At 46.3% G+C, this 13,066-nt stretch overlaps 1 protein-coding gene across 2 annotated transcripts; it reads left to right on the forward strand.

Moving 5' to 3' along the window:
• The first annotated feature begins 692 nt into the window (after window positions 1–692).
• Window positions 693–12,627, forward strand: DRG2 (developmentally regulated GTP binding protein 2). 2 transcript variants are annotated; one of them, XM_070761433.1, is made up of 13 exons: window positions 693–815; window positions 1,849–2,009; window positions 2,100–2,189; window positions 3,322–3,382; window positions 4,677–4,767; window positions 4,965–5,037; window positions 6,243–6,333; window positions 6,741–6,838; window positions 8,367–8,443; window positions 8,531–8,619; window positions 8,740–8,798; window positions 10,664–10,717; window positions 11,975–12,627. In XM_070761433.1, the coding sequence occupies exons 1-13, from the start codon at window positions 752–754 to the stop codon at window positions 12,059–12,061; spliced, it is 1,095 nt and encodes a 364-aa protein (XP_070617534.1). In that variant the 5' UTR covers window positions 693–751; the 3' UTR covers window positions 12,062–12,627. The 2 variants fall into 2 exon arrangements, with proteins under 2 accessions (XP_070617534.1, XP_070617535.1); XM_070761434.1 differs by having other exon boundaries at window positions 710–815; window positions 1,849–2,004.
• Window positions 12,628–13,066: the final 439 nt, after the last annotated feature.

A 13,066-nucleotide genomic window follows, 5' to 3' on the forward strand; every position in this document is an offset into this window, starting at 1 on the left:
TGCAATATTAATGAATAAATAAATAAAATAAATAAATAAAAATATGAGCTTTGTAGTACTGGTGCACTGGCCAACTTTTAGCCAATAGTTGGGAGTAAGTCTGTTCATTTGCAGCTCTCAGCCTTAATGTTCCCATCCTTCCTTCCCATCAGCTACAGAACATTTTTCATTTGTTCTTGGGGTTGTAGGCATCCAAGAAGCAGCAAATACATTTAGAAACCAGTATGTCAAAAATGAAAGGAGGTCAGAAGTGACCCTTGAGTCTTGGGAATGGGGCTAGGATGGAAAAAAGACATCGAAATGTGTACATAGCTCAACTTGAGTGATTCTGAGCTGTGTAATAAAGATTTAATAAATAATGTTTTAATATATGGGGTAAATCATCTTAAATATGTTGAATTTGTGCCTGGTGACAGTTTACTATATTAGGGATGTCCAAACTTGGCAACTCTGCTCCCAGAATTCTGCAGTCAGCCATGCTGCTGGATGGGGAATTCTGGGAGTTGAAGTCCACCAGGGTTAAAGTTGCGAAGGTTGGACACGACCAAACCAAAGCAAAAATAAGTGTGTAAAATTCATATAATTTGATTTGCTTTGGGGCGGCCTCCCCTGCTATTCCAGTTGTCCCCGACAGGGGCGGAACGAAACATGGCCGGGCGGGTTGCCAGGCGGAAGGGTTAGTGGACGGACTCACCTGGAAATTACTTCCGGGGCAGCCCGTCCCTCATCCCGGTCCGCCCGACTCGCCACGATGGGGATCCTGGAGAAAATCGCGGAGATCGAGAAGGAGATCGCCCGGACCCAGAAGAACAAAGGTGAGGCTGTGGGGGTCCCCGCCGGGGAAGGGGCGGCTGCCTCCCCTGTTGGAGGGGGGCTCGGAGGGGCTGGAAGGGGGAAAATGCTGCGGTCTGGTGTTATTTCAATGCGGGAGGGGAGTGTCATTTAATGCACAATAAAATTATATCATTTTCAAAATCTGACTTGCTCATGTGTGTGTGTATATGTATATATACACGTGTAAACACGTACATACATACACACGCAAACACGCAAATACATATACCTATATAAAGACACACAGACATACATATGCACACATATACATGTGTGTGCGCCTATATATGTAAGTATGTAGTATATGTACATGTGTGTATATGTATGTTCGTGTGTCTTTATATAGGTGTATGTATGTGCATATGTGTGTGTGTACGTGTGTCTGTATATGTATGTACGTGTTTATGTATGTATCTAGCATATTTTTGCTGATAATGAAAAGGAAGGGAGACTAGTATAGATCTATTTCAAGCTTATTATGCTCTCATCAGTTAGCCAGACCCTTACCAGGATATATATACATACACACACACATATAAACATATATGACTGTGTATATAAACATACATGTATATACATGTTGTTTGTGCCTGTTTACTCTGCTTTATACGTTTCCTAAATACAGTAAACTCCTGCATAAATGAACTGTTTTCTTTTTTGTTGTATTATCGTTTGGTTGTTTCCGCATTTTTTAAACTTGCTTTTTATTTGTTTGTTTTTTGTATGGTTGTGAGCCAGAGTAGCCCATGCTGAGATAGGCAACAAATAGAATTGATGGCAACAATAACTGGGATTATATATACAGAGTGTAGCAAGCGTAGCAAGAAAAACATAACAAAGACGTGTTACCAGTGCAATATGGTTATTATTGCTTTACACTTATTATAACTGCTTCCCTCGGTGACTCAAGTGAAACAGATCACCCTGAGTCTCTGCCCCCTTCCCCCTTGGCCATTTGGCTCCTTCATCACCTGCTTGTTCTTTCTCTGTCTCCCCCGTCTCCCCCCCGCCTAGCTACGGAGTACCACCTTGGTCTGCTGAAGGCCAAGCTCGCCAAGTACAGGGCTCAGCTTCTAGAACCTTCCAAATCGGCGGCAGGCAAAGGGGAAGGCTTCGATGTGATGAAATCAGGAGATGCCCGGGTGGCACTGATTGGTTTCCCTTCTGTGGGTAAGGTCAGTGCCTGGGCAGAGAATGAGGACTCCTTGGGCAGGGCTTTGAAAAATAAGTTCTGCCGCTTTCTAAACACCTGCCTTCTCTTCCAGTCCACGTTTCTGAGTTTAATGACTTCCACGGCTAGTGAAGCAGCTTCTTACGAATTCACCACGCTGACCTGCATTCCTGGAGTCATAGAGGTAAATGCACTTTAAGATTAGATTAGATTAGATTTATTGGATTTATATGCCGCCCCTCTCCGCAGACTCGGGGCGGCTCACAACAATTGCAAAAACAGTACATAGTAACAAATCTAATATTTAGCTATCTAATTTACAGTTTTAAGTTAAAAAGTCCATTGCCCCCACCCTCCTTGCCTTTCGTAAGCTGCTTAAAACCCACCTCTGCCGCCAGGCATGGGGGAATTGAGATATTCTTTCCCCCTAGGCCTTTACAATTTTATGCATGGTATGTCTGTACGTATGTTTGGTTTTATAATAATGGGTTTTTAACTGTTTTTAGTATTGGATTATTGTTATATGCTGTTTCATGTTGCTGTTAGCCGCCCCGAGTCTCTGGAGAGGGGCGGCATACAAATCCAATAAATAAATAAAATAAATAAATAAAAGCAACCCCAATATATATAACAAACAAGCACACAATCAATCATAGACCAAAACTACATGGGCAAGGAGGAGATGTTTCAATTCCCCCATGCCTGACGGCAGAGGTGGGTTTTAAGGAGTTTACGAAAGGCAAGGAGGGTGGGGGCAATCCTAATCTCTGGGGGGAGCTGGTTCCAGAGGGTCGGAGCCACCACAGAGAAGGCTCTTCCCCTGGGTCCCGCCAGACGACATTGTTTAGTTGACAGGACCCGGAGAAGACCAAATCTGTGGGACCTAACCGGCCGCTGGGATTTGTGCGGCAGAAGGCGGTCTCGCAGGTATCCTGGTCCGGTGCCATGAAGGGCTTTATAGGTCATAACCAACACTTTGAATTGTGACCAGAAACTGATTGGCAACCAATGCAGACTGCGGAGTGTTGGTGTGACATGGGCATACTTAGAGAAGCCCATGATTGCTCTCGCAGCTGCATTCTGCACGATCTGGAGTTTCCGAACATTCTTCAAAGGTAGCCCCATTTTAATAGGTTCCCTCTTATTGGGGCGACAATTAACCCAGAGAAGATACTGATGCTTCTGTGAATGTGAAGCTCACAGACTAGTTAATATGGCACTCAGATTCAGATTGAGGGGATTGTGTGATCGTTTGTGTGGTGGGTTGCTTCCTGAGCCCTCCCTGCCTCTTCTGATTTTTCTTAATTTACGTGCAGTACAAAGGAGCCAATATCCAGCTTCTGGACCTTCCTGGGATCATTGAAGGAGCTGCCCAAGGTTAGGATTTCATTCTGCTTTTAACTGCAAAGGGGATACAGATAAGTAAAAGAAAAAACAAGGAAGTCCTATTGCTGAGAAGTGTCAAATGGGGGTGGGGGGAGGTCGTTGTAGGAGAAAGCGTTGCTTATGTCAACTTTCAGAGTCCCTGATCAAGACAGTGTCTTCAGAGGGACTAAGAGCAACCCAGCCAAGGGGGGTCACTCACAAACGCCAATCCTAGAAAGAAGACTTGGACACATTTTCTCTCTGGGTGATGTGACACAGTATTGAGCTGTGTACCCCTTTTTATTTGGGAGCATAAGCAGATGGGGATAATTACACATACATGTCAAGCGATATTTATTTATTTATTTTATTTATTACTTAGATTTGTATGCCGCCCCTCTCCGAAGACTCGGGGCGGCTATAAAAACATAACTTCAAACATGACATATCTTTGAGTCCTTCCTTTCCCCAGATACCACAAACCAATTTCCTTGAATAATTTCCTTTGAGCAAATGTTTCTCACACCTAATTTCTCTGAAGCCTTTTGCCTTATGACAACCAATCTCCTTAATCACAGTCTCGTCCTGTTTTGTTTCAGGCAATGTAAATTTCCCCCTTTGATCGTATAACGTCCTGTTTGGAGTGATGTATACTTTTTTATCAGTGAGATGTTTATTGAACCCTTTTATGGTCAGTTGTCTTCCTGTTGCAAATTCACCAGAAATACAGACTTAAGCAAGTTAATACCGTCCTATCCTGGCTATAATAGAATCAGGGTAAGCAGAGCATTTTTATGCTAGAAGTCCAGATATATAATATGATATATTCCTATTCTAACATTCATGCTACACTGCAACAGGGTTCTGTTTGGATTGACCAGGTAAAAAAAAAACACCCGAACAGGATCTCACTCTTTTATGCCCTGGTTCTATGTCAGTTAAGAGTAATTGACATAGAACGACAATAAGAACGACAAGTAACTAACTTCAAGGTCTGCTATTGAAGCAGACAACTTCTTTCCCTACCCCACTTCCTCTTTAGTTGTATATGGTAAAGATGATAAATACGGTCAATGGAATATAAACTAAGATTGAAATATGAATAGAAATATTGTAACAATATATATGCTAACTAAGGAATACAACTGACCTCTGTAAATCTTTGTAAATTCACCTTAAACTTATTATATTTCTACTCTTCCCTCCCCTCCCCCCCTTTTCGATTTTGTACTCCCTTCTCCCCCTTCCCCTTTTATAAAACTAATAAATTATATTTTTTTAAAAATATTTTTTTGTGTGTTTTCAGGGAAGGGGCGAGGGCGCCAAGTGATTGCGGTGGCCCGGACTTCAGATGTCGTCATTATGATGCTGGACGCCACCAAGGGCGAAGTGCAGAGGTCAGAGGGGTGTGTGTGTGGCTTTTGAGGGGCAGAATGGTGTGGGAAGACAGTTCAAACCTTGGGGGATTTCTCCCTTGCCAGCCACCTTAGAAGGCAGCCTTCGTGTCTTCTACATACGGGAGCAAAATGTAAGGGTTGCTGCTTGGCAATTTGGGCGAGAGTTGAATGAGTGCGCGCTGTGATTCCTCCCGCAGAGCTCTTTTGGAAAAGGAACTGGAAACGGTGGGCATCAGGCTGAACAAAAATAAACCCAACATCTACTTCAAGGTGAGGCACAGAAAGCCTGAAAACTCTGGGTTTCCACTGCAGCAGGGAGCTGGGTTTGCCTGCTGGTGTCTCCAGTTCGTAACCTCCTTTCGTAAACTCCTTAAAACCCACCTCTGCCATCAGGCATGGGGGAATTGAAACATCTCCCCCGGGCCTATACAGTTTATGCATGGTGTATGTTTGTGTGTATGTTTGCTTTTATTAATGGGGTTTTTAGTGATTCTCTTAAATTACTAAATTTGTTATATATTGTTTATTATTGCTGTGAGCCGCCCCGAGTCTACGGAGAGGGACGGCATACAAATCTAATAAATAAATAAATTCAAGGAGGAATAAGGGGGAACTTGAGCTGAGCAGATGGGCGGATTCCAACCTCCATCAGCCCCAGAAATATTCCTTCCTTCCTTCCTTCCTTCCTTCCTTCCTTCCTTCCTTCCTTCCTTCCTTCTTGCCTTCCTTCCTTCCTTCCTTCTTCCCTGCCTTCCTTCCTGCCTGCCTTCCTTCCTTCCTTCTTGCCTTCCGTCCTGCTTGCCTTCCTTCCTTCCTTCCTTCCTTCCTTCCTTCCTTCCTTCTTGCCTGCCTGCCTGCCTGCCTGCCTGCCTGCCTGCCTGCCTGCCTGCCTTCCTTCCTTCCTTCCTTCCTTCTTGCCTGCCTGCCTGCCTGCCTTCCTTCCTTCCTTCCTTCCTTCCGTACTTACTTACTTACTTACTTACTTACTTACTTACTCACTTACTTAGTCTAAAACCCAATAATATTAAAAATCAGTCATTCCCAACATACATTGCATTTTGTTGGCCAGGGAGCTGAGTTATAATGGCCCCAAGCCTGGCGGCATAAATGAGCCTTTAAACACTGGCGGAAGGCAAGGAGGGTAGGGGCAGTGCGGCCGTCAGGGGGGAGCTGATTCCAGAGGGCCGGAGCCCCCACAGAGAAGGCTCTTCCCCTAGGCGCCGGCATGGTAGTTCCAGACAAGTCAGTTTGGAGAATTCTGAAACCGGATGTCATCCCAGGCTTTTATTTGCCTTCCCATAAGCTTAGGTCCTTCGTGGGAGGGGGGGGGAGAGGGGGAATCTGGGTTAGGCTCCTCTTGTGTCCTGAATTCAGGCCAGGGAAATCATGAGGCCATGTATCCGTTCACCTGTGGTAGGTTTGGCATTGAGGGACATTCCAGCATCGCCCTAACAGCTCCTCTGTCCCCCTTCCAGCCCAAGAAGGGGGGAGGCATTTCCTTCAACTCCACCGTGACGTTGACCCAGTGCTCGGAGAAGCTGGTGCAGCTCATCCTCCATGAATACAGTATCCTTTCTCTGGGCCCCCCTGTGGGCTTGACCTCTGCTTCTCCACAAGGACCCAGGGTTTTAAGGGTGTGTGTGTGTGTTGATAAAGGACCCAGGGTTTTAAAGGGTGTGTGTGTTGATAAAGGACCCAGGGTTTTAAAGGGGGGGGGGGGTTGTTGATAAAGGACCCAGGGTTTTAAGGGTGTGTGTGTGTGTTGATAAAGGACCCAGGGTTTTAAAGGGGGGGGTGTTGATAAAGGACCCAGGGTTTTAAAGGGGGGGTGTACTGATAAAGGACCCAGGGTTTTAAAGGGTGTGTGTGTGTGTGTGTAGGAGTTTGCCTGGAATTCGAATCCCACCTGGCCTCTGTTCCTGTGGCCATAAGTCCCACGAAAGGTGTTCTGCCCTTACCTCTCCCATCCTAAGAAATCTTCAACGCCGAGGTGCTGTTCAGGGAAGACTGTAGCGCAGACGAATTCATCGATGTGATTGTCGGCAACCGAGTGTACATGCCCTGCCTCTACGTGAGTAGCTTGCAAGAAACTTCCGTCTGTAACGAGCCGGGGCGTAGTAAGTGGTGCCCGGTTCTAATTAAGTGGAGACATTCTTTGTCCTTCCCGTTCCACTTTGCCAGGCGTCCAGTTAGCTACATTGGGGAACTTAAAATATTATTCTTAAAATGATTTACCAACCAGTCAATCCACAGTCACTGAATGTAAACATGCCTGGGATAAACATAGATCCATCCTAAGATAAAATACAGGAAATGGTATAAAGGCAGACTAGATGGACCAGGAGGCCTTTTCCTGCCGTCAATCTTCTATGTTTCTATGTTCTGATCGGAAGCAATCGAATTCCCAGGACTTCCTTTGATGAAAAAACCCTTCAGCTGATTATTTCCCCCCCCAAATAGCAACAGCGTTTAGACTTATATTCCGCTAAACGGTGCTTTGACGGCTCTCTCTATAAACAGTTTTACAGAGTCAGCCTCTTGCCCCCAACAACCTGGGTCCTCATTTGACCCACCTTGAGAGATGGAAGGTTGAGTCAACCCTGAGCCTGGTGAGATTCAAACTGCCAAATTCCCGGCAGTCAGCAGAAGGAGCCTGCAGTACTGTACTCTAACCACTGTGCCACAGCCATAGTTCCCTCTAAGCTGAGCAGTGAGCAATCGCTCACTTAAAAATCATCATCAGCTCAGAGTTTTCCAAACCTGCCCAGAAGCCGAGAGGGAAAGAGTGAGAGGGAAGGAGAGAGAGAGGAAGAGAGAGAAACAGATAGAAAAAAGAGAGGAAGGAAAAGAGAAAGAAAAAGAATGGGAGTAAGGAAGAGAGAAAGAAAATCAAAATCTAGTTTGAAACTAGCTCAACTATTTAAGTGGCGTTTTGATATTGATAGAGTTGCCCTATTATCAGCTTACTGTTATAGACACACAGTACAGTATTTCATTTTGAAATTGTCTCAGGCAAAACATAGAACATAGAAACATAGAAGACTGACAGCAGAAAAAGACCCCATGGTCCATCTAGTCTGCCCTTTTACTATTTCCTGTATTTTATCTTACAATGGATATATGTTTATCCCAGGCATGTTTAAATTCGGTTACTGTGGATTTACCAACCACGTCTGCTGGAAGTTTGTTCCAAGGATCTACTACTCTTTCAGTAAAATAATACTTTCTCATGTTGCCTTTGATCTTTCCCAAAAACAGGGTGGGTTTTTTATTTGTTTGTTTGTTTGTTTATTTATTTCTGTGCCGCCCAGTCCCAAAGGGACTGTCGCTCAGACACTATACTTTTCCGTCCACCCCAAAAAAAAAATTAGAGGGAACACTGGCCACAATGGCTCATAAATAAAATCCATCGTCCCAGAACATTTCTCTGTCTGAGGTGTGAGAGCTTATAGTTAAGATACCCAGGGACAAAATGGGCAGCCAATAAATCTAATAAATAAATAGCATTTTAAGAACCATGTGTGAGAAATGAGAGTGGAATCAACATCAGGATATGATGTGTATATTTTTTCTCCTCCCTTCTCGGTGTCTCAATTTAGGTTTATAACAAAGTTGACCAGATCTCCATGGAAGAGGTGGACCGGCTGGCTCGGAGGCCCCACAGTGTGGTGATTAGGTAAGGGAAACCCCCCCTCCCCTCCCCTCCAAAGCCCTGCATAAATTTGAGTTCCCGCGGTGTCCGTTGACGGCTGTGTCTTTCCAGTTGTGGCATGAAGCTGAACTTGGAATACCTCCTGGAAATGCTGTGGGAATACCTGGCACTCACCTGCATCTTCACCAAGAAAAGAGGCCGTGAGTAACGAACAGGGAAGGGGCAAGGAAACCGGGCCGTTGGGGGAGGTTGGGAAGGCCAGGAGCCAAGCGTCTCCTCTTCCTCTCCTGCCCTCGCTCAGAAATGCTCTTTCCTTGCAGAGAGACCTGATTTTTCAGATGCGATCATTCTGCGGAAAGGAGCCTCTGTACAGCACGTGGTAAGTCCTTGTAAGAAAAATTTCCCAGACCAAGAGAATAAAAACTAAAAAGTTTTATTAACAACATGATATATATATATCAAACATAACATAAACCAAACATAACATAACGATTTCAAAGATTCCAGCATGATCATACAGTATCATACAGGGACCAAGGGAAGTCACGGGAAAAATACCCGTGAACCTCAAAAGGTAAAGCACCTAACTACAAGAATAATCTTATATAGAATTTTCTATGGGTCTCGTTTACACCCACTTCCTCCTGTCCATATATGGGGTTGTCTTGCATCCAATTTCATCATAGTTCCTTGGAACTCTCTAGATTAATCCATCAAGTTGTTCTGCCTTTATGAATGTTTCTTGGCCTAAAAAATAGGATTTCTTCATCTCTGATACAGGATGTAAACATGTTTTTTATACTTTTTGCTTTTATGGCAAGGTCCGCTGTCCAAAAGGTCGGGCGTTTAGTACTCTAATAAGAGTGTTTTGTATCTATCTAGGCCTTAGATGCCTAGATTCTATAGATAATTCTCACAGTCCTGAGGATCCTGGGCTTGGGTAGTTAGTGTTGTGGTTGGCTCGCAGTCAGGTCCTCTGGCAACGGACTTCGAGCCTGATGGACCGGGACCATCTGGGCACAGCCGGCCTGTGTGGCTGTCGGAGGAGTCAGACAGTGAGCTGGAGGTGGAGGAGGGAGAGATTGGGTATGAGGAGCCTGCAGAGGCTATGGAACCTCCAACTGGGGCTTTGCCTGGGTCTGAGGAGGGGGAGGAGATGAGGGATCCCATCCTGGATGTACGGGTAAGAAGGATGCAGGGGAGGCAAGAGCAGTTATGGAGGCTCAGAAGGAGGAAGTGAGCACAGCTGTGCCCGGTCTGCACTCCCAGGGTGTATATAAGGGATAGGGGTTGGGAGGTTTCCTTTGCAAAAAGCTAACATTTAAATATGTTAAAGGGTTAAATAAGGTTCAGGAGGGAAGTGTTTTTAATAGGAAAGTGAACACAAGAACAAGGGGGCACAATCTGAAGTTAGTTGGCGGAAAGATCAAAAGCAACATGAGAAAATATGATTTTACTGAAAGAGTAGTAGATCCTTGGAACAAACTTCCAGCAGACGTGGTAGATAAATCCACAGTAACTGAATTTAAACATGCCTGGGATAAACGTATATCCATCCTAAGATAAAATACAGGAAATAGTATAAGGGCAGACTAGATGGACCATGAGGTCTTTTTCTGCCGTCAGACTTCTATGTTTCTATGTTTCTAAAAGAGCACGTGAAGAGTTTGTTTTTGCCTGTTGTTCAAACAAACCTTGCTGCAGTTCTGGACAAATTATAGGGTTAAGAATCTTGTAAGTAATTCCTGTAATTCTTGTTTGGGAATCTATCTTATCAACTTGGCCTCCCGCCTGAACTTTGGCAGTCGGAAGACATTCTTTTCTCCTAGTTTGTGCTTTTCAACAAGCTTTGTTACATATAGACTCTTTCATTTTGGAAATCCTGTGTCTGAGGGTTAATGTGAGGTTAATTACTGGTTGGCCGCCATGCGAGACAGAACAGTTCACTTGCCCTCCTTCTGCAAAGTTTCCCCCAACCCAAACTGTCTCCGGGGAGATGGGTCTCGACAGCCAGCGACCTCAGGAAGGGCCTTGTGGCTGGATGCGCTGGGACTTGGAATCCCCTCGTCTGAAGGGCTTCCCAAGGGGAGACGGCCAGGCGAAGCCATCGGATGGGGTTGTGGGAACTCAGCTGCTGGGATGGTTGGATCTTTGGTGTGTGTGAATGGGGGGGGGGGGGGGTTTGCTTTGATGAAGGATGCACGAGGCCCCCTTCTCACCTGCCTGACCTTTCCCCCTTTTCAGTGCCATCGAATTCACCGGACGTTAGCTGACCAGTTCAAGTATGCCCTTGTGTGGGTAAGTATTTGCTGGAGGCGGAAGGGCCAGCCTGTTGTGACCAGCATTAGGGTCTCCAGCCTGGTCGTGGGCATCGGGAGGGAGGGGCCATCTAGGGCAGAGGGATATTTCAGTGCAACCTTGGCACCTTGTGGAAGGTCAGGTGTGCTTCGATCCAGAGTCCAGGAAAAAAAAAACTCTGACTCCATTTGATAGAGATGAGTTCTTTTACTAGACAAGAAGCGACAGCAGCAAAAAGAAAGAAGTTCTGAAGGAAAAGGTGGTCAAGATGCACATACAAAGAACTCGAAACCCTCCCAAGTAACACCCCCCCACCCCCTCTTGGGTTTCCATCCAATCCCTATATAGGGAGGTTGTGATCCCGCTGTATAGAGCGCTGGTGAGACCCCATTTGGAATAATCCTGTGTGCAGTTATGGAGACCTCGCCTACAAAAAGATATGGATCAAATTGAACGAGGCCAAAAACGGGCTACAAAAATGGTGGAAGGTCTTAAGCATCAAACTGATCAGGAAAGACTTAATGAACTCCATCTGTCTAGTCTGGAGGATGGAAGGGAAAGGGGGGACACGATTGAAACATTTAAATATGTTAAAGGGTTAAATAAGGACCAGGAGAGAAGTGTTTTTAATAGGAAAGTGAACCCAAGAACAAGGGGGCACAATCTGAGGTTAGTTGGGGAAAGATCAGAAGCAACGTGAGAAAATTTGACTGAAAGAGTAGCAGATGCTTGGAACAAACTTCCAGCAGACGTGGTTGGTCAATCCGCAGTTGCTGAATGTAAACATGCCGGGATAAACATAGATCCATCCTAAGATAAAATACAGGAAATAGTAGAAGGGCAGACTAGATGGACCAGGAGGCCTTTTTCTGCTGTCAAACTTCTAGGTTTTTATGTTATCTAGTGGTTAAAGCACCTGGCTCGAAAGAGGAGATGATGAGAGATCTTACTGGTCTCTGGGAGGTCTGCGGCAGGGAACAGTCCCGTAAATAGTCTGGTCCCAAGCCATGGCTTTATAGGTGATAACCAGCACCTTGAATTGTGACCGGAGACAAACCAGTAGCCAGTGCAGCACGTGGAGTGTTGGTGTTACATGGGCGTACCAAGGTGCCCCCATAACAGCGGCTGCATTCTGGACGATCCGCAGTCTCCGAACACTCTTCAAGGGTAGCCCCATGTAGAGTGCGTTGCAGTAATCAAGACGGGAGGTGATGGGGTCACTCTGCCTCTCCCAAACTTCTCTCTCTGCCTCTGAAGGGAACCAGCACCAAGTACAGCCCTCAGCGCGTGGGGCTCAACCACATGGTGGAGCACGAAGACGTCATCCAAGTGGTCAAGAAGTAACCACCCGTCCTGGGCTCCTCCCTCCCTCCGTAGAGTTTCCATGCAGCCGAACTGCGAAGGGCGCCAGGACTCAGCTGCCCCCGCGGCCAAAGGAGACGTGGCAGGGAGGAGACACCCCCCCCCCCCCCAATTGCAGGAAGGACGAGAGATGCAGCCCGAGAGAGGGGGAAGCTTTCTCGGGACACAGAAGGACCAGGGGGTTTTCTTCCTGAGCGGGGAACCTGGTTTCGGGGGCTGCCTTGGGGGAAACCGGCCTTTCGATGGGAGGCGATTTGAGACTGGACGATCGTAGCTACAGATTTGGTGGTGTTGGATCCAGAATGTGGACCCTGCCTTTCCCCCCTTCTGAACTGGGCCTTTCCGCCTCTTCTCTGCGGACGGGAGGATCCCCAAAGGAAGGACCCACCCATGGGTGGGAGCCTGGATTAAGGAGCCCTCTCCCCGCCCTCATCTCCTGATCCCACAGCCGCCCCCGCCCCCCCCAGGCTTCCACTCCAGACCCACCGGCCCTCTTTCCCCCTTCTGCTGCTGAAATAAAGGATGGTCTCTTTTGGAACTTCTCAAAAGTTCACGTAGCTCTTCCTTAGATTGCGTCCAACACCGCCGGTAACTCCAGGAGCCCAGCTGACGTCGTGAGCTATGGGGCTGTTGGTGGCTGGGAATGATGGTTGTGGCAGTGGTCTTAAAAAGATCGGGTGGAGAGTTCCTTGTGAAGGCCCACAGGGTTGGCCTTTTCCAGGTTCCATCGGTCAAACAATATCGACTGGCAGGGCCGCGTGAGAGGGTCTTCTCTGTAGTAGCTCTGGCTCTCCGGAACCAGCTACGTCTGGAGATTTGTGCCACCCGCAGAACGCCATGAAGATATGACTCGGGCCATTGAGTAACCACCATCTAACTCCGGCCCAGAAGGAATGAATGCTTTTATCTTAAGGAGTTTTAATTGCTTTTATATTGTTTTTATTTGTTATATGCCGCCCAGAGTCCATAAGAAATTGGGCAGTTTAA

Source organism: Erythrolamprus reginae, chromosome 9 (genome assembly GCF_031021105.1).
Source record: "Erythrolamprus reginae isolate rEryReg1 chromosome 9, rEryReg1.hap1, whole genome shotgun sequence".
NCBI classification, from domain to species: domain Eukaryota; kingdom Metazoa; phylum Chordata; class Lepidosauria; order Squamata; family Dipsadidae; genus Erythrolamprus; species Erythrolamprus reginae.

What these genes read in the sequence shown, in the direction of transcription:
- DRG2 (XM_070761433.1), top strand. Translation starts at nt 752, where the DNA reads ATGGGGATCCTGGAGAAAATCGCGGAGATCGAGAAGGAGATCGCCCGG. An exon ending in GCATTCCTGGAGTCATAGAG is followed by an intron (nt 2,190 to 3,321) that starts GTAAATGCACTT and finishes ATTTACGTGCAG; the next exon opens with TACAAAGGAGCCAATATCCA. An exon ending in TCAAGTATGCCCTTGTGTGG is followed by an intron (nt 10,718 to 11,974) that starts GTAAGTATTTGC and finishes CTGCCTCTGAAG; the next exon opens with GGAACCAGCACCAAGTACAG.